This window comes from Punica granatum, chromosome 5 (assembly GCF_007655135.1).
Source record: "Punica granatum isolate Tunisia-2019 chromosome 5, ASM765513v2, whole genome shotgun sequence".
NCBI lineage: Eukaryota > Viridiplantae > Streptophyta > Magnoliopsida > Myrtales > Lythraceae > Punica > Punica granatum.
Window position 1 is genome coordinate 25204983 of NC_045131.1, and position 21643 is coordinate 25226625.

A 21643-nucleotide genomic window follows, 5' to 3' on the forward strand; every position below is an offset into this window, starting at 1 on the left:
AATATGCAGTAGATTATTACATTAGATGCTATTCATGAAATTTATTATAATATTTTATGATTAATTATGCAAGTGTATACATGATGAAATCTAATTAGCTATTTTTCAGAAAATTATGATTAATTAGCTGTTATTTAGGAGATTTTTCATATTCTTTTATGATTACTTCGTGAAGTAGGCATATACACTGTCAAGAATTTCAAGATATAATTTAATATAGTCCAATATATAAATTATATACGATGGAGTATAGTCCAAATTATATGCATATGTTGTATGTATACTGTTTGCTTATACATGTGCATATATATGCCGTTTGCAAGATTATATATATAATCTATATATATGTGGTTAGCAGATATCTATATATACATATGTGTGCAGTTTATAGATTATATATGTAGTTTGTATATGTAGATTATATATACCGATTGCATATATATGCATATATAGATGCCAAGAAAATTATATACAAAAATATACGTAGAATACATATGTCGATTTCACTCTTCTAATCTTTATATATACATATATATATATATATATATCCCACGCAAAATCAGAAATTGAACATGGTACTTGGATATTTTAAAGAAGAACAACATTCCGGTGTGAACGTGAGCAAAGTAACTATGACCTCTTCCTCCTATTAAACCTGGTCAAGTGTGTTCTACGTAAGAGTAGATTCATGCTCACAGTGACTATAACTGATTTTTTTTATTAATTTATCTTTTCTATATGTATATAGATGCCAATTAAATTATATACAAAAATACATGTAGATTATATATGTCGATTTGAATCTTCTAATGTTTATCTATATATATACATATATCCCCCGAAAAATCAGAAATTGAACATAGTGCTTGGATCTTATAAAGAAAAATAACATTTTAGTGTGCAACGTGAGCAAAGGTAACTATGACCTCTCCCTCAATGCAAATTCGCGCAAAATTGCCTCTGGCAGTGGATTCTGTGTGACGATCAATTCTGATCGGCCGACCTAGGGCATAGCTAATTCTTCTCAATAAAACTTCATTTGGAATTCCATTGGCAAGTTTGGAACACGAACCCATACTGCCACCTGATCTATCTTAGCCTCCTTGGGTCGAAATTCAGGCTCCCACTCACGAATCAAGTAATGTCCTTGAACCATCCAGGGGCCTCCCGACTGGGCAAAACTTCTATCCTCATGTGTTGCAAACTTCACGATGAAAAAATCATCAATAAGTGTGAGTTCTCCCTTTGGTAACCATAGTTTTTGAAGTCGCCTTTTGAGAACTCCATAGCCCACACCTCTCCCCAGCACCTTGACAATCAAGGAACCCTTCCAGCTCTTCCGAAAGAACTCCCACTCTGTCGTCAACCCACAAAGCATTAGAGAAATCCACCATTGATCTATCGTCAACCCTGAGACCTGGAGGAGGAATGGGCATAGCAGCATTGATACCACCTCCAATCCCAAGCAATGCATCACGATACTCTTCATATCCCTTGCTTTTGTTTGCTTGTTCACCTACCTGGTGATCCTCTTTCTCATTGCTGATGTTAACCCTACAAACCGCAATCTTCTTCGCTCTCTTATGGCTGCGATCTTGTTGATCCAACTCCTCTTTGCAATGTTTGTTGGAAGCCGGTTCGCTTCCGTTCTTGCTCTCCATTTCCACTTTATTATTACTATGAGAGGATTTTTTTGTTGGTATGGAACTTGCACACAGTAAAAAGGGGGAAAAAGAAACAGATGCATGGAGTCAGAAACGCCCATTCTTAGTTTACATAGATAGTGACAAGATATGTAACATTTTTAATTAACAAAAAGGATTACGTAAAGCAATAATTAAGAGAGGTTATTTGCCCTTATCCTAGATATCAGGCCATTGATTTAATTAAAGTACATTGCTTTGCTGGTTTTAGCATCAGATTTCGACCCGCATAAATTAATAATTCAATTGAATTGGTTGCAGGTTTCCTAGGCAGTTCTTTGCACATTTTAGTACTTCTTTCTTGCAATTATATGCACAGATAACACTAATCAAGAAGCCTATATCGTCATGAACCGTCACATTAGCACCTGAATTATCTTTTCTCATGCACTAGATACGCATTAATTGAGGGCGTTGCGAACGAGCTGAGCTGTTTCTAAATTTCAAAATGTTTGCCTCATTTATTTTATTGTTTCGCTAGCGAAGTACCTGATTGTCTTGTGAATTAAATTAATCCAGCGAGAAGGTACACGAAGGAAGGAGTAATTAAAATAAAGAAATTCAGCAATCCGACCACATTAATTTATGGAGTTCCAGACGGAATCTTTATGGCATCCCCGTCGGGGGTCATCAGTGGAGGTGGCTAACGTTCATGTTCATGCTCTGTACTGTATGTGGGTCTTTTATGAATCAAGCAGTTCAGATTTCTGTTCAGTTCAGTACCCATGGTTCCCTCCATTCTTTCCTTCTTTTTGGGTCATGATACATCTTTTCTTCTTCTTTTTTCCTTCTAAGGATCAACTTGATCAGTAAATGATCTAGGCCCCGAAATAGCTATGAGCAACCAACTGAGTTGGTTTAACCCGTTCAGCAATTGTTCCCCATAAAGAAGGTCTCGATTCGAGTATTGTGAATGTATAAAATTTATGATTAGGAAAGTTTTATCTATCGGTGGACCAATCCGGTTCAAAATGGACTAGTTGAAGACTTCCAGGTATCAAGGCGCACTCCGAGAAAAAAATAGTTATTAAAAGTTAGACGTAAAAGAATATGTCCACGCCAAGGTTCAAATTTCCTTGGAACCAAATTGGATTATTTTCGTAACTTGCTAGTGTAGATGGATTAGTCGGGTACGTGCGAACTGATATCATTCAACATACTTAACCACCTTTCCTTATAAAGGTTTGATATACAATATAATTTGAAATTGCTTATATGATTATAAAAAAAATTATATTTTAATTTAATTATTGTGTCTATATATATACATCCGTATATAGTCAAATACCTTGTTTAATGTATGTAAAAGTAAACTCCTTCAAATTAAAATAATTTAGAAAATTATTAAGAAGCTATAATAAATGTAGAAACCAGTTTTTATGTAGAATCTAATATGCAGATACGCATATATATAATTCAGCTAAATTTTGATTTATGTAAATTAAAATGCACAATTTCATAAATATAATAATTAATATTGTTCAAATTATCAACATAATAAGTAATTAATTAAATGACTTAAAAAACAAGTTTGTGTTTCTATAATCTACATCTGTTATATAATTTTGTGATAATGATCCGAGGCATTGCAATTGATAGCATACTATAAGAATCAATTTATTATTTATGTAATTTTTTTTTCTAAAAAAGATATTATTGCAAGCCACTAATTCAATAACGTTAGGCATAATTTGAAAAGTTTAAAATTAGTTACTAACCACCATAATTAATTACAAACCACTTATTTCATGAACTTATGATTCATAAAATAAAAAATAAATCTAACATCTGTAAATAGTAAATGCATGAATGAATATCCATGACATATCTTGGTAATTAATAGAGAAGATGATTCTCCAGCATAGTTTTCCATGTTTAGACACTGTATCATTGAATGTATAGCCAAAGCATTTTATTTGTATTGATTATTTTCCTGTTGTAAATGTCCGTACAGTGAATACAGTATACTCTCACGGTGTATGTGAGGATTCAGCCACATACTCTTCTCTTTACTCTTTATGGTGTCAGAGCCCATAATCGGGCAATTCCCGTTCCTCTGCCTCTGCTGGCCGTCTTCCTTATTGGCCTCTGTTCAACATTCCCCACTCTCATGGCTGATTCTAATCCCATCCTCAACCTTCCCTCTTCTTTCCCAACCATTCAAAATCAAACTGAATGGCCAGAATCATCTGTTTTGGAAGGGAATCATGAGCCCTTGGTCTCGAGCGACTATATTGAAGGTTGAGCGGCTGCACCCAGCAAAACGATTACAACAGCTGATGGCAGCACCACTCCGAATCCGGAGTACCAAAGGTGGTTATCACGGGATAAGTTTGCACTAAACTGTGTAATGCTTGCTGTGACTGAGGAGATTGGCCGCACTCTTCTCTCGGCCAAGACATCACACGAGGCTTGGCAATCTCTGCCGACCTCCTTTCTCACCCACACAGCAGGCCAAGAGGATCTCCTCGAACAGCAGTGGCGCGACCTGCGCAGAGATGACCAATCGATGCTGAAATTCATCAATGCAGTCAAAAAGCAAGCTCCACGCTTTGCTCAAATCAGAAAACCGAAAACCCCCGCTGAGGTTAATAGGCGCATCTATACCGGTCTGGCTTCTGAAAGAGAATTCCTAATTTTGGAACAGCCGGACACCATGGTAACCATGACCCTTGATGAACTCACCTCTCTTCTCATGGGACCTGAAGAACGTCGCGCTTATGCCGCTCGTCAGCACCAGCCGTCGCCTAATCCTCCTGCTCCTTTGTCGAGCATTCTCGGCCCACCCCCAGCTGAAGTTCACTTCAGAGATGGCCGCGATAGAGGAGGTCGCCAGGGCAAAGGCAAAGGCAAAGGAGGCAGACATGGCAGTAGTGGTCCGAGCAGTGGACATGGCAGCGGTGGCTATGGAGGCAGCGGTTACTCTGGAAATCCAAGCTTTGGGGGATCGGGCGGACAAGGCGGAGGAGCCGGGTGGATTAATTACTCGGGTCAGGTGTATCCGGGTCAGAACTGCAACCCGCCCACCCGCTGACCCGGGTGTCTTCCAGCCTGTCTTGGGCTTGTCTCTCGGCCCGGCCCAACTTTCTCTCCCAGTCCAACTTTTTCCGCAGCAGGCTGTGCACTAGCTTGGGCCCAGTCCAGAATATGGGTCTCCTTCAACTGTCTAGTGCCAAAATTGCAATAGGCCGGGACATATTGCTCCCTTTTGCCAGTTCAGCCTTCTCTCTGGTCCACAGGCTCACGTAGCTCATGCATCTTCTCCAAGACTTCATGACCTTGGCTACTACATGGACTCAGGAGCCACACTTCATGTCACCTCAGACGTAGGTAATTTGAGTGTTCGTGTTGCGAGCCTGAATTCCGATCATATACTTGTGGGATATGGTAAATCTCTTCTTGTCCTTGTTTCAGGTTCTTCTACTATTACATTGTCCAATCATCCCCTCCACCTAAATCATATTCTCTATGCTCATTATATTTAAAAAAATCTTATCTCCATCTCGAAATTTGCTCGTGACAATAGATGTTACTTTGAACTTCATCCTAAATGTTTTCTTGTTAAGGACATCCATACATGCTTGGAGCTACTACGAGGCCCAGTTGAGGATGGACTATACCGTTTCCACTCAAGAGGCATGCGTAATCTTGATCATTAGGCTCATTTGTCCACCACCATGTCCAATACCTTATGGCATTAGCCTCTTGATCACTCATCTTTTTCCAGTTGTTTGTCGTGCTTTGAGCACTAAATATCTCTTGAATAATGATCATCTCAATTGAGTCTGTTCCACTAATCAACAAGGCAAATTAATAAACTATTATTTTCCTCATACCATGCACTCTAGTTCACCTTTATTTGAACTTATTCATTATGATATTTGGGGTCCTGCACCAATCTCTTCCCACACAGGTCATGTTTATTACATTTATTTTCTTGATAATTATAGTAAATATTAACGGTCCTTTGTCATGAAGGTTCGATATGATGTCCTCCAGATATTTCGTACTTTTCATCTACAGACTGAAAATCTCTATGGACGCAAAATTAAGGGTTTGTTTGGCAAATGAGCATGGGTTCAACTCAGCTCTGTTTAACTAGCAAAAAAACAAAATTGGCCGGCATGATTCAAAGCCGTGGGTCCCAGATCTGCTGGTTAGTTTGACTAGGGCATATATTATATGTTTTTTTTTCCAGATCTGTCGGTGTCAAGACAGAGAGACGTTGAAGCTGAGTGAAGACGCTGCCGCTCCTCTTCATCCACTCATCCTTCCTGCATCGATCCCTTCTTCCTTCAGAGCTTTGTGCGCATCGGCCAAAATCGAAGAAATTTCTTTGTTCTCCTCGGTCGGAAACTCTCCGTTTACTGATTTGATTTTACAAATTTCACCGATTATTACGGACTTATGAACGCTGTTCTCTTCAAACAGGTTGTTCGTCCGTGATCTTGCCCCTGTGCATCTTTGGTGCGAAGAACAGTGAAAAGCACGACCTTTGCAGGAGAGATTCGCGAAGGACGTCGTCTCAGTCACCGGCTGCCAGAGATTCCCGACTTTCGTCGCTGTCGGGGGCCCCTCCAATTCGCTGGACTCCATCACGGTTGGGGTTTAAAAAGCCCAGGAAGTTGTTGTTTTGGAGAGGCATCGACAGCTCAGAGGTAATTCTTCTGATCTCTATCTCGATTATTGATTTCTGATTGCAAGAGTTGATGGAATTTCGACGGTGATATGCATGTTATCGCCTTCGGTTTAATAGCCCCCATTGCCTTCTCCCTTTCCTGCTCTGCAGAATTTATACTTGCAGTTCTGATTACAGAATTGAAGCAGTGGATCATTTTATATATATCAGAGGATTTAATTAACTTTCCTTGCGAAATATATGTCTAGATAAAAACCAATCTTAGGTTGTTATATGCAATATCAGTTGAACTTCTTTTTCCTCCTTCCCCTCGATTAATCCAATAGTTTTTCTATTCTCCTGTACACTTTACTAAAATGGTTCCATGCTGAGGCATAATTTGTTAAATTAATGCATTTACTGATATATAAGATTGTTGAGTTAATCGGAACTCTGCTCTGTTTAATTGATAGTAGAGCAAATTTTATTGCTGTTTGATTAGCAAGACCTCCTTGTTCATCTGGTGCCCTTGCCCTGTTACCGTAATGTCGCCTACCTGTGTGGGGGTTCATAGATCTGTTCTGATTTCTGATTGAATGAGCCTTGTTTGAAGCTGATTTCTGATTGAACTCTGCTCTGTTTAATATGGTCAGTTAGAGCCTGTTTGAAATGTGGTTGCGCTACTATGCGTTCAACCCATGCTGGTCTGGTTCAGACCATTTTTGTTTGGTTTCAAGGTTGCCATCTTACTGTGCTTTCTGTCATAACTGGAAGATGCATGTTATTTGCATTTCAAGAAGGAAAAGACTGACTAAGTTTGGTGTTGCATACTGTTATTTATCGCAACTGATAGATCATTGTTAGGTGCATTGTTAGATAATTGTTATTCTGGACCAAGTGCATGCAGTATGGCTCCTAAAGGCGAAAATATCATCATCGACTGGAGTGATGAAATGGAGTTCGCTTTCATAAACATAATGCTCGAGAAGCTGAGAAGATCACACAGTACAACATGGAAGAAAACTACTTGGAAAGAGATTACAGCTGAGATGGTAAATCTATTTCCAGAACAACAGCTGTGTTTGCAGAAGGTAAAGGACAAGCATCAGAGAATGAAGACCAATTTCACCCGATTCTCTGAAATAGTTAGGCATACAGGCGTTGGATGGGATGCAGAGACAAACACCATCACAGCCGACCAAGATGTTTGGGATATGTTTGCAAAGGTACATTACCATAAATTGTTTGTTTGGCTTCTAAGGTTGTTCTCAATGAATTTTCACTGATCTTTTTTGCGTCATGTCGTACTTCATTGTATAGAAGAACAGGGCATACAAGGCATTTCGGAGCAAGGGCTGCAACCACTACGATTTGCAGAAGCAACTCTTTAGTTCTTCAGTGGCTACCGGTGCTCTGCGCATCTCCTCGACCGATCCACCTCCAACGTTAGAAGAAGAACGCCGATTAAATGAGGATTTCTTATCTAGGGGGAAGGGGAAGGGGAAACAACAAGTCGACCTCGAAGAAGGCTCCGATGACAGTGACGACCTCGTCCATATTCAGGCAGAGCCCATGATAACCGAGTCTCGACGTAGAGCGCCGAAAAAACGTCTAAGCAAGAGTTCACAAATGCAGGAATGCATGGACCTGTTCAGGGAGAGTTACACGAAGCCGCAGCCGCAGAACACCCCACCGTCGGCAAAGAGAAGCAAGTCGGTAACGAGCCCTGAGAAACCTGAGAAGAATAGCATCGAGGAAGCCCTGGAGGAGTTGGCAAAATTGAAATCGAGAATCCCTCACTCCCTGTATGTGAAAGCCGCCAACGCCCTCCTTGATCCGGGAGCACGGAGGCTTTTCATGTGGTTCAAGGAAGACGACCGACAGGAATGGATAATGCAGCTTCCTCATTCTTGAAGAATCTGTGAACCCATTTTAATTTTTATTTGGCTATCTGACTATGGTTTTTTTTTAAATGACTGAACTCTTTTTTGTTTTGTGTGTTTTGTTTTGTTGATGACTTTCTGTTTGCAATGCAATGATTATGATTAATGAGTTTCACTGTTAACTAAGTGTTCGTGATCTTATGTCCACACCGACAGGCGATCATTTGTCAAACAGCATGTCTCGTAATGCATCGTCGTCTTCGGGCAATGCCAATAACTCTAGTAACGACGATCCTGACAGTAGGCGACGGGCGTTCTTCTACTTGATGATGCAATATGATCAGCTCGATGATCCCGTTCCACGTAACAGGCATTGTAGAAATTCAGCACTTCAAGGAAGACAGTACATTGTTGAACTACTGGGGAGTGATGTTCGGTGCTTCGAAAGTTTCAGAATGGAACCTTACGTGTTTAGAAATCTATGCGACACACTTCGATTGCGGTGTGGCATCACAGATACCAGTAGAGGTATCACAGTGGAAGAGCAAGTCGGTATGTTCTTGTTAGTTATTTCACACAGTATGCGATTTTCAATGGTGGCAGAAAGGTTCCAACACTCGAAGGAGACGGTGTCACGATTTATCAAAAAAATTGCACGCGGAATACAACAATTATCACAAGATTTTATAACACCACGGAACGTTTCTGTCCAGCCGGAAATTGAAAATGATGAAAGGTGGCGTTTCTTTAGGGTATGTTTTCTGCTAATTTCATACTATAGAAAACTGTTTTCGGCATACTATGTTCGTTACATATAATTATGCGTTTGTCATGCAGCATTGTATTGGAGCTATCGATGGAACCCATGTCGCTGCATGCGTGCCACAGGCGAACAGAGTACCTTATCGCGATCGAAATGCCGAGATATCTCAAAATGTATTGGCTGCTTGTTCACACGACATGATGTTTACATACGTGATGACGGGTTGGGAGGGTTCCGCACACGATTCACGAATATTTTCCGAAGCTGCGTCAGTGGAAGGTTTTCCAGCACCGCGTGGTCGTGAGTATTTGCTTATACATGCAACGGTTTTCTATGAAATTACAGCTCTAATTTAATTAACTCTAATTTTCCTTATGTTCTTTGCAGAACAATATTATGTTGTTGATGAAGGATTTCCAAATATACCAGGATATTTGGCCCCGTACAAAGGGGAACGGTACCACCGGAGTGATTTTCCTCGACAAAATCCGCCAACAACGGAAAAAGAGCTATTTAATCAGCGGCATGCGTCAGTGCGTAATGTAATCGAACGTTGCTTCGGTATTTTGAAAAAGAGATTCGCCATACTAACTTTAATGACGAACTTCATACCGTATACACAAGGACTACTTGTCCTTGCATGTTTTGTTTTGCATAATTTTATTCGTCGTAATAATTACCACGACAGATTATTTCTAGAGTACGGCGATGCGTGGATGGATTACGATGAATTTCGCAATCCTCCACTACAAGAAGGAAATAGAGTGGATATAGATATGAGTAGCGTCGAAATGAACGCTGTACGCGATCGTATCGCTAATCGGTTATGGCGTACAGAGAGAGAAATGCGATGACATGCACTTACATATTGTATTAGGAGTTGTCTTATTCATTGAATGAAAAATATGAATGTATGTAAATGCGTTTGTACATTTTTTTAACGTGCTTACTTCAATCTGTCAAATGTGCGAAAGTGTTTACTTGATTTGAAAAGTGACGACATTTTCATGTAACAAAATGCAAGAAAGCTGAAAAAGTAAAGGAAAAAATTTTGAACCTGAAAAAATCTTAAAGGCAATTTTTGAATAAAGAGAAGCAAGTCGGAAGGATAGAGAACAGACATGGAGCTCAGCAAAAAAATCAACCGCAGTGTTGACCGGAGGCGACAAGTGCTGCAATGACTGGGTCCCACATGAAGAATTTTGCTGGCAATCTTGTCCTGTAGTAAACCAGAATTGCACAGATTTGAGCAACATTTTGTTTCAAACAGGCTCTAAATATTTTCAATCTGATGGTGCTAAAGAATTTATTTCTGAAGCCTTTCAATCTAAATTGCAGAACAATGACATCTTTTGTCGCATTTCCTGTCCACATGTCCTTCAACAGAATGAATCTACCGAACGTAAATACTGGCATATAGTTGACATGGGCCTCACTCTACTCTTCCATCCTTCTCTCCCTACGAAATTTTGGAATTACACATTAACAGATTACCTACAAAATCCCTCAATTTTAAGTCTTTCCGAGGGTGGACGGCGTTTTCCTACAATTCTTCGGGTTTCATTACATGTTCTGTCTTTATTTTTCATTCCATGGGATACTTGTTTCGCTTCAAACGTGTTCAAAGGCATTTTATTTTCTGGGTGAAGATATACACAATACAAATTTACATTTTAATTGATAAGCTTGTCTTTTTCTCTATTTGAGCAAATGCATGCAGGTAAAAACTAGATGAAAGGTCCGTTCATACAAGCATATAGAATTGTTGGGCATACCAAAAGATCAGTGACCACTTTTGGAATTCATTTATATGCTACATAAAATATGTGATGAATTTAGCAGAGGTTTGTCCATGACCACCTTATAAGAGGTTCGTTTGAGAGGTTAGCTGTTTCGATTTTTTTTCCCTGTTTGTTTTATTTAATATGTGTCTGAAATTTGGTTAAATTAAGTATATTCTTATCCATTATGTGTTAGTTGAAGGTTTATTGTTCTTCTCATGCAAGTTGATAATGTAGCACAGAAAATGAGACGAATATCTATTTTTGTGCTTTCAATTAAAAATTTAAGATTCTCATAGCTCTAGGCGAGAAATTTTTTCTTCTTCTTGTGAAGACATTGAGAGCACGTACACAACAAATGTCGTGTGAAGACATTGAGAGCATGTACACAACAAGCTCGCCCAACCACGGGCTGCTTATGTCTTGTGCAGTATTGTCCCAGGCTTCGTTCCTACTTATAATTGAACAAGAGTGAAGATCTTCTCGTAACAGATGGACCTCTCTACTTCGACTTTTTCGGTTTAGACAACAATGTCATGCATTGACCTATCCCCGTTTTACTTAGCACAGTGTATTCAATTCACCTTCAACGAAGCTTTCTTTGGTCTTTCAATTTTTTCCAATAATTGTTGGCTTCCTTTATCTGCCATAGCGACTTCTACATTGGAGGTTTGAGATGATTGGAATCTTAGTCATCTTAGGCAAAGCGGAAGTAGTCCCAATATACTTCTGGGGCCGGTGACCGGGGGTGGTTGTTAGGATTTGCAGCAAAAGATGGAAGATCAAGAGCTGAATTTCTACGCTATTAATATATTCATGCATGATTTCGCCGGCAGTTACCACCCCTCCGATGAGGTAGCCAGCAGATACGTTCTTTCCTGCCCAGTTAGATATTATTTTTTCTCTATACTAACAGAGGCTCAATATTGGCAGGAAACTAAATTTAAAAAGAAAATGTTCGAATTTGAAAACACAAGGAGAAGATGGGGAATCTTATGGTAAAATCAATAAAATTGATTGTATTGTATCATCAACTAAATTATTCAAAATGAAGTAAAAGTTAAGTGCTTTACTAAAAAAGTAAGTAAAATTCACTAAAATTTGTGCATTTTACTTGGTAATATATGTAATTTATTTTGAAATTTTTGCAACCTACTTTCTTTATTAGTAATTTATTAAAAATAAGAGTAAAAGTTAAGTGCTTTACTAAAAAAGTAAGTAAAATTCATTGAAATTTATGTATTTTATTTCAAAATTTGAATGTTTTATTTCGTAATATGTAATTTGTTTTGAAATTTGTACAACTTATTTTCTTTATTAGTAATTTACTAAAATTTCAAGTAATTATTAAGAATTTTAGTAATTTTTTCTGATTGTACGGTGCAACTAATTACAATGTAGATTTTCCCGGAGAAAATTTATTTCCTTCCGCTATAAGGAACTCATTTTCTTCTTCTTGAAGTTTCTGATAAGAATACTCAAAAAGCAAATAATGACCCCGCCGTACCCCAGCTTTCTGAAAACAAAACGCAAAAGCTAGCCCTTTTCTTTCCGCGTCAGTAAGACGCATAGGGCCACAGTATTAGTCAGAATATATATATATAGAGAGAGGGACAGAGCCCTTCACTCTTTAACTCTCATGCCAAACCCCCAAAAATTCCTATCTTTCGGCCCTCCCCGTCCAGTCCGCTAGTTGTTGGCTGTTGAAGATTCCGCCGGTCGCCTCTCGGATCGCAACACCCCCCACCGCCGCTGCCGAGTAGGTTTTTTTCTTTTCTTTTCTTTTTTCTTAATATTTTTTGTTGTTTTCGCAGTCATTCTCTTTTAGGTTTCTTTTCGTCTTGATCGATTGTGTTTAGTCCTCGAAAAATCTCTGCAGTATTCGATTCTCTCCAGTTTGTAAGCTTAATTAATTTGTCTTGATGTGTGCTGCCAGTTAGTAAATTTCTCATCTGTAGGGCAAGAATGAATTTTGATGGTCATGATTTACGGATTCAGAGAGGGAGGCTAAGGTTCACATTAACCAGCCGAATTGGAGGATTGGCGAGGCTCTCGTTTTTTTTTTTTTTTTACAAGAGAGGCACATAAACTTAATATCGAGGCTCCGTAACCTTTGCTTTGAATGTGTTGCCTTTGATTTGTGTTCTCATAAAGAAAAATGCCTGAGTTTGCTGCTTATGAGTTATTTTGTCCATTTATGTGTCTCTCTCAAATATTCTCTTCAGACTCATGAACTCTTTTTTTTGTCCGTTTGTAACTTGTCTCTGTTTATCAAGACGCATTATTACTCTGCAGTGAGTAGTGAAGTGTCATTTCTGGCCCTTGATATCATGACGCGGAGCCTTGATAACTCCAACGTGGGAGCCATAAGATCCGTGCGAGGCCTGCGCACATCACCCATCCTGTGACCATCACGTGGTGTATTAATATGACTTTAATTCATGCTAGAAATTTATATGTTTCCCGTAAGATTTGTTAAGATTTGGTATTGTTACCTTTGATAATTTCTAATCCACACAGCCTCTGTATATTGAAATTTAACACTTTCGGAAGCTTCATATGCTATTCTCTAGGTAACTCTTCTCCTCTTCCTAATTTCTATCACATGACAGTACATTGCTCTTCTATGTGTTGACTTGCTTTGCAACGCATCATGATATATATATATATACATATATATATACATACATATATATATGCCTTTGTAAATATGGTGATTGCTGTGTGCGTAGATAATTATTGTTATTGTTTTGAATTTCATTTAGAAGATATGAAACTAATTGCGTATAACACTCTTATATGGTTGTACTTGTACTTTTATATTGTAGATGGCTTTACGGGCTAATACGAGAGATCAACCTGCACATGAGTCGAATTGGCAGTCCGCTTCGAGAAAGAGCAAGTCTGCCTCTAGCCCGGAAGAGCCTGATCCATATAGTATTGAAGCATGTATGGCCGAGCTGAATAGGATGCAACATATTCCAGATAGCGATTCCGCTGCGGGTTTGAGAGCTTTTAAAGATGCTTATTGGCGGAAAGTGTTCATGATGATGCCAAAGAATAGGAGAGAGGGCTGGCTCTCGAGCGAAGATTTGAGGGACCGAAGAAAGATGCAATAATGGTCTTGTTCATTACTATATATATATATATATATATATATATATATATATCTGTGTGTGTGAGATATATTATTTATTATATTATATTAACTGTCTTTGAATATATATATTATGTGTGACAATATATGTTGTTTTTGACTTTATATACTATTCTTTATTATATGACATTGTTTGTTTGTCATTGCATTTATGTACGCGATACTAAATTTGATTTCATTATTTTCTTTTGGCATAAATATTACGTTGCACTTTGTATAGGTGAAATTTATTAGTGGAAAATGTCTACGAACACGAGTTCATCTTCATCTGCGGATATCGATAGTGATGACTTCGAAGTAGAAGACAAAATATTCTCAGTGTTGATACTAATTAAAATTAGGTTTGAAATGCCTAAGATCGAGTCTGGAACACCCACAATTAGACTTAATCGAACAAAATTTGACCTAAATCAGTCTCAATTATGCCCAATCTTTCAAAATTGACCCAGAACCGGACTGAATTTGATCGAACCGGTCAAAAATTCAACTAAACCGGCCAAAACGGAAGAAGAACCAGGCTGAATTAACTCGAACTGGTCAATCTGGTCAAGGTTGACAGAACAGTCAAACTTTGACCAAAATGAGCTGACTTAATGGGCTTGATCCTCACTGAATGAGTCTAGCCCGCTGTGCCGAAACTGGCCTGAATTAGATCAGACCAGTTAAAGCTGGGCCAAGCTTAACCAATGGGCATAGGCCCCAAGTTAAGCCCAGATCCGAAACTGAAATGGGTAGGGCGGAATGTGGATCGGGCAAATCAATCCGGGTCGGTTTGGAGTTCATCTCTTTCACTCGACTCTTCCCTGAACCCCGAATCCAGCGTTGCCACTCTCTCCTTCGCAAACCCAGCTCGGCTCTTCCACCTCCCTCGATCACGGCCGTCCTTTCTGTTATGGCGTAGACTATTAGAAAACCGAGCACGGTAGCAGCGAAAAAGTTAATTACGGTAAAATAAAAATTTTATTGCGTACTCGTTTAATCAAAAACTTCAAAATCATATCTTGACATAAGAATCGCCTTCTAAACGAATAGATATCATCACCTATCGAATTTACAATAAAAGTTTTTAGACTTTTATATTAACATTGTTGATTCGAGTCGATCAAACTAACCGTCTAAGTGTCCGGCCTCTAGTTCGTCCACACGAGCACGTCTCCACCGAGATTGAGTTCCCCTCTACTCTTACACTCCGATCTAGGTTACCGGTCTCAAATGGAATCGTTATGGAATGAAAGGATCTCTTCAAGGACGTCAAGGACAATATCGAAATGCCAAACCGGAGCCGAGAAGAACTTCGATCAGCCTTGGGATTTGTGCGGCTGAGCTGCTGTAATTTCTTAGCTGAAAAACACTATCTCTCTCTCTAATATTGGGTCTCATTGATCGATTACGTTATAGGGTTATCTGTAAGAAGATATATATATATATATATCTTTACCTTAGGGACTAAAATGCAATTATTAATTAATCAACATTAATTAATAAATCACAAATGAGTCATCACACTTAAGTCATCAAATGACTTGCCTTTGTTGTAAGAAAGAAAGATCAAACAAGTCCTTGACACGAGTTTCCATCAATAGACAATCTATTTATAAAAACTCTCCAAATAAGAAAACTATTGTATTTCTTTAATTAGATTTATCCTTGATATTGAACTCAACTTTAGGATGTGCTAACATCCTTGCAACCACATTGCAAGACTCGTTCGATAATTAATTCCTAATTAACTTCCTTAATTAGAATTAATTTTTTTCTCGGTTTAAACACACTCAATATGTGTGACTAACTAGGTTCATCATCAAATGACAATGGAATTATAGTATCAACTCATTTGACACTACCAAAAACTCTTTCTTTAACTAAAAGCATAATTTTCAAAATACTATTGGTTCCCAAAGTTCACGAGTGAAACCTAGCAGCATATCGTGATAATCCAAATGATGACGAATGTATATTGAAACATTCTAATGAACATCTGATCGTATATGCCATGCATTGAATCCCTTCACCACAAGATCCCGATTTAGCAAGAGTTACGATAAATGCTAAACTCTATAGCCAATCATATGGACTCTCTGATTTCATTCTTAGATCTGTAGTACTTGAACAGAAACTCTTTTCTATTCGATTCTATCTACTCCGGTCGAGAATTTCTTGATCCAGAACAAAACTCATATCCATAGGACATTTTTCCTGTTTACTCAGGTTAGCGAATTTCGTCTTGATCGGACACCTAACTCCAAGTATAACTAACTATGACCACTATCTGCCGAATACTCATACTAAGCACAAATACATTAGCAGTAGCAAAACCTAATCACCTATACTTGAGATAGCGTTGCATCTCAGGTCTAAGGAGTATATGCACTAATACAATCCAGATAACATTCATTGACATTAGTAAATTACCGTATGAATATTATCTACACGTCATGTTCGATTACTTATCATATAAGTATCCACATATCTATTATAATAATAGTTATCAGATAGTATGAGATTTACTACTCCATTTTCATTAGTATTTGTATACTAATCGTGGAAACAGATAGAGATGACGATCTATCTAGAGAAATAATGTACATTTAAGTCTCTTACGATCGTGAACAGTTTAAAGATATTCTTACTAAATTACTTCGTCACTCATATTCTTAACTCTTAAGAATGAAGCATTCAAAAATATCTTAAGGTCTTTATTATAATAAACATAGACAATATACAAATAATATAATAAACTTTATTGCCATAAAAAGAATTATCCAAATACATAAATAAGGCTTTAGGACATATCACTAATAATCTCCTACTTGCACTAAAGCCACTCAGTACAGTATATAAGACCTATCTTCTCATGATGTTTCTTTAGCTGTTGTTGTGTCGTGGCCTTCATGAGTGTATCAACGACATTATTCGCTGAAGCTACTTTTTGCATGGCTACATCGCCTCTCCCGATAATCTTCCTGATAATATGATATCTCCTTTCAATGTGTTTGGACTTCTGACGTGACCTCAGTTCCTTTGCCTAAGCAATCGCTCTTGTATTATCACAGTACAACTCTACTGGTAACGATATAGAGGGAACAACACCGATTTCAATCACAAACTTCCGAATCTAAACTGCCTCCTTTGCTACATCAGATGCAGCAATATACTCAGCCACTATAATGGAATATACAGTCGTTTCTTGCTTAGAACTCTTCCAGCTAACTGCACCTCCATTACAAGTGAATATGTAACCGGAGATAAACTTTCTATCATCTACATCTGACTGAAAATCAGAATATGTAAACTCGTCTAGTCTCAACTCACATCCTCCATAAACCAGAACCATATCCTTAGTTCTTCTCAAGTACTTAAGTATATTCTTGACAACAGTCCAATGATCAGGTCCTGAGTTGGATTGATAGCTGCTAGTCACACTAATAGCATACGCGATATCCAGCCTTATACACAGTATAGCGTACATCGAGCTACCTATAGCCGAAGCATAAGGCACCTGCGCCATCTTTTCTCTCTCCTCAGGAGTCTTGGGAGACATCGCTTTAGAGAGATGGATACCGTGTCTCACAGGGAGCAATCGTCTTTTAGAATCTTGCATGTTGAACCTCTTCAACACCTTATCCAGATACAGGACTTGGGATAGACCTATCAATTATTTTGGTCTATCTCTATAGATCCGAATACCCAGAATATAGGTCGCTTCTCCCAAATCCTTCATAGAGAAAGTATTAGACAACCAGACCTTTACATAAGTGAGCATACCAACATCATTACCTATCAGTAGAATGTCATCCACGTATAATACAAGAAAGGCGATCATGCTCCAACTAGCCTTCTTATACACACATGCTTCATCTTCGTTCTTGATGAAGCCAAAGGACTTTACGGCCTCATCAAAACGTCGATTCCAGCTCCTCGAAGCTTGCTTAAGACCATAAATGGATCTTTTTAGCTTGCACACCTTGGACTTATTATTGAATTCAAAACCCTTGGGTTGGTCCATAAATATGTCTTCCTCAATGTCTCCGTTGAGGAATGCGGTCTTGACATCCATCTGTCAAATCTCATAATCATAGTGTGCAGCAACATCTAACATTATTATGATGGACTTTAGCATGGCTATAGGCGAGAAAGTCTCCTCATAGTCGACTCCCTGTTTCTGGCGATAACCATTCGCCACTAGCCTAACTTTATCGGTCTCTACCTTCCCATCAACACCGATCTTCCTCTTGAAAACCCATTTGTTCCCTATAAGTATTATACCTTCAGGAGGGTCAACAAGATCCCAAACTTGGTTCTTACTCATGGAGTCCATCTCGGATTTCATGGCCTCTAGTCATTTAGAAGAATTTATATCTGATATAGCTTCCTCATAAGTGGTAGGATCATTCCTATGATCATTATCTCCATGAACGAACAACTCTTGTACGTTCTCATGGAGATTAAGGTATCTCGCGGGAGTACAAGTTACCCTACTAGACCTTCGAGGTTTTGTGACATTCTCGATCTGAATAGGTGTCTCAACTAGTTCATTAGTGTCCATCGAAATGGGCGCCTGATCGGTCTGTGGCACTAATGACTCCTCAATAAGTACTATCTGCCTTCCTATGCCACCTTCCCAGACAAACTGTTTCTCCAAAAAGATCGCATCTCTACTGATAATAACCCTTTGCTCAGTAGGGAAATAAAAATAGTATCCAAGGCTGTCACTTGGATAACCAATAAACTTGTCTTTCTCGGACCGGGTTTCCAGTTTATCGGTCTTCTGCTTTTTAATAAATACAGGACAATCCCAAATCTTAACGTGCTTAAGACTAGGTATCCTACCATTCCATATCTCATATGGAGTGGTAGAGACCGACTTGCTTAGAATCCTATTAAGCAAGTAACACGCGGTCTGCATCGCATATCCCCACATCGAAATGGGGAGTCTGTATAGTTCATCATCGACCGAACAATGTCCAACAGGGTACGGTTCCTCCTTTCAGAAACTCCATTTAACTGTGGTGTTCCTGGTGGAGTGAATTGAGAAACAATACCGTGTTTCTTCAAGAAATCACCAAACTCAGTATCATGTACTCTCCTCTTCGATCAGATCGAAGAGTCTTGATGCTATTTCCTTTTTGCTTCTCTACTTCAGCCTTGAATTCCTTGAACTTTTCAAAGGATTAATGTTTATACTTCATAAGATAACATACCCAAACCGAGAATAATCATCAATAAAGGTAATGAAGTAGAAATAACCACCCGAGCCATTTCACCAAATGGACCGCACACATCGCTATGGATGAGTTTTAAAACTTCCTTAGCCCTCTCCATTTGTCCTACAAATGGAGTCCTAGTCATCTTGCCTTGAAGACAAGACTCGCAAGTTGGATTGGGTTCAGAGCCCAATGGAACTATATGTCCCGTCTTCTTCAACTTACTTATCCTATCATCTGCAACATGCCCTAGTCTAAGGTGCCAAAGTTGCTTAAGACTTGGAGTAGATTCAGATACGGTGTCAATCTCAGTCGTGTTCAGAATCGTTTCATTTCTACCTCTAAGATAATTAAGACCATCGTGTAAATAACCAATGCCAATAACTTTATTACCATAATAAATATTGCAAACATCATGTCTGAAATCAAACAAGTATCCACTCCTAGTCAAACTAAAAACAAAAATAATGTTTTGATAAGCGTTTAGTAAAACTAAAATATGATCTAGAAATAAAACATGTCCATCCAGATGTAATGAAGTCGACCCCACAGCTTTGGCCGCAACACTTGCTCCATTGCCGATCTTTAGGTAGACCTCATCCCTTCCGAGGACCCTACTGCTTGCTAACCCCTGCATAAAGGTACAAACGTGTGAGCATGCACTAGTATCAAGAACCCAAGCTGTAGATGAGCTATATGAACCATTTGAACTAACATAACAAGAGATAAACATACCTTCTAAAGGTTTCTTTCCCTTATTTTCCTTCAACGAGGCGAGGTACTGCTGACAGTTCCTCTTCCAATGTCCATCCTTGCTGCAGTGGAAGCAAGTTCCCTTATTTGCAGCAACCTTTGCCTTGCTCTTATTCTTAGAGACCCCTGTTGACTGTTGAGGAACAGTGTCTTTCTTGGACTTCTTCTTCTTCTTCCCAATCTTACTGGAAGAAGTACCCGTCACAAGAACGACTTCCTTATCTTTCCTTTTGTTGTTCATAGTATTCTGTGTAGTGACCAACATGTTCAGCAGCTCAGACAATGAACATGATAACTTGTTCATGTGAAAGTTCATAATGAACCCTGAGAAAGAATTTAGGAGGGACTGAAGAACTAAATCCACATGGAGTTCTTTATCCATATGGAATTCCAGTTTCTCAAGTCACTTAATCAGCTTGATCATGTTCTACACATGAGCTGTGACTTCAGTTCCCTCCTGTATTCTCACACGGAACAATTCCTTCGATATCTCATATCGTGCGGTCCTGTTATTCTCCCCATAGAGCTCCCTAAGATTATTCAAGATCTCACGAGAACTCTTCATGTTCTCATGCTGCTTCTGCAACTCATTGCTCATGGAAGCAAGCATATAGCAGCGGACCCTCGTGTCAGCAGCAGACCACATATCATATGCGTTATGCTGATTACTCGTAGCATCCCCGCCAGGGAATTCAATCTCCTGAGTCTCCAAGTTGTATCCCAGAGCCTCCATGTTCAGGACAATGTTCAGGTTACGGAGCCAATCCGAAAAGTTAGCCCTAATGAGCCTATTATCACTTAGTAAACTCGTGAGAAGATTCACTGATTTCATACTTATCATGATTGTAGAAAATAAAAAGATTAAATTAATGAATTTATGTATATATAACCATAATGACCATAGACTTTCAATCAAAATGGTCTTCCACTAGCTTTTCGAATCTTACACTTCCAAAATAGGAAACGAGAATCCTAATCGGGAAAGATTCCTAGCGGGTGATTGAATTCTCATAAAATACTAATTTCCTCAAGTACTTGCCATTATTGGAAACAAGCACTCTACAAGCGAATAACTCCTTGTTCAGTACATCTCTATGTACGACTCAATCAATTCGGCTCCTAGTACTCTAGACCTCAGGTGCCAACTATTATTGGTCCATCATACATAGTTTAGTTTGACCTACCAAACCCTAGATGTCAGCTACCTCAGGTGCCAGCTATTATTGGTAACCGACGATCTAAAACATCACATGTTTTAAAACATTCATGCAAAAAGATCTCTTAGTTTGTCTCGTGCCCCCGTGTGTCCACGATCGACAACGAAACAAACTAAAACTCTTTGGAGAATGCTTTGGTAGAGAGTCATGATAGAGGTTCGCAACCTCGTGCCATTCCCAACTTAATATTTTAAGTTTGGAAGATTTTCTAATCGGTGACCTAATTACTATTTGGTTTCACATTGCACATTATCCATATTCATACATCACATGCATAAATATATATTCATAATCGATAAAAATATGATCATGGACTTACTCTTAGCCTAATCCTAAAGCCACAAGAATTAAGCAAAATTTCCTAAAGTCTATAATCACACACCATGCTCGAAATTCATAAAAGGAAACTAATAGCATAAAAGGAAAATAAATTTCGTGCCAATCTTGTAATTCTTTACAAAATATCCAAATATCATATATTAGGAAATTTCCAATTTTAAAAAAAATACAAGATATCATATATTTAGTATATCTTCCAAATCATTTTGATATCAAATATCAAAA

The 21643-nt window shown here is 38.6% G+C and overlaps 2 protein-coding genes and 1 long non-coding RNA gene across 3 annotated transcripts; 2 read left to right on the forward strand and 1 right to left on the reverse strand.

The window, feature by feature from the left end:
* Positions 1-6149: 6149 nt before the first annotated feature.
* Positions 6150-8292, forward strand: LOC116207316 (uncharacterized protein At2g29880-like). The gene is made up of 3 exons (XM_031540223.1): positions 6150-6361; positions 7229-7547; positions 7642-8292. The coding sequence occupies exons 2-3, from the start codon at positions 7230-7232 to the stop codon at positions 8233-8235; spliced, it is 912 nt and encodes a 303-aa protein (XP_031396083.1). The 5' UTR covers positions 6150-6361; position 7229; the 3' UTR covers positions 8236-8292.
* A 4218-nt stretch (positions 8293-12510) lies between these two features.
* On the forward strand, positions 12511-14086 carry LOC116207998. The gene is made up of 2 exons (XR_004156995.1): positions 12511-13321; positions 13577-14086. It is a non-coding gene; the product is annotated as an uncharacterized LOC116207998 (long non-coding RNA).
* A 6203-nt stretch (positions 14087-20289) lies between these two features.
* LOC116209094 lies at positions 20290-20703 on the reverse strand. Its single transcript, XM_031542651.1, has one exon. The coding sequence runs from the start codon at positions 20701-20703 to the stop codon at positions 20290-20292; it is 414 nt and encodes a 137-aa protein (XP_031398511.1).
* Positions 20704-21643: the final 940 nt, after the last annotated feature.

Excerpts from the sequence above, each read along its gene's own strand:
- LOC116209094 (XM_031542651.1), bottom strand. The coding sequence starts at position 20,703 with ATGATAAGTATGAAATCAGTGAATCTTCTCACGAGTTTACTAAGTGAT.
- LOC116207316 (XM_031540223.1), top strand. The coding sequence starts at position 7,230 with ATGGCTCCTAAAGGCGAAAATATCATCATCGACTGGAGTGATGAAATG. Across the intron at positions 7,548-7,641 it reads TTTGGGATATGTTTGCAAAG|AAGAACAGGGCATACAAGGC; the intron begins GTACATTACCAT and ends TTCATTGTATAG.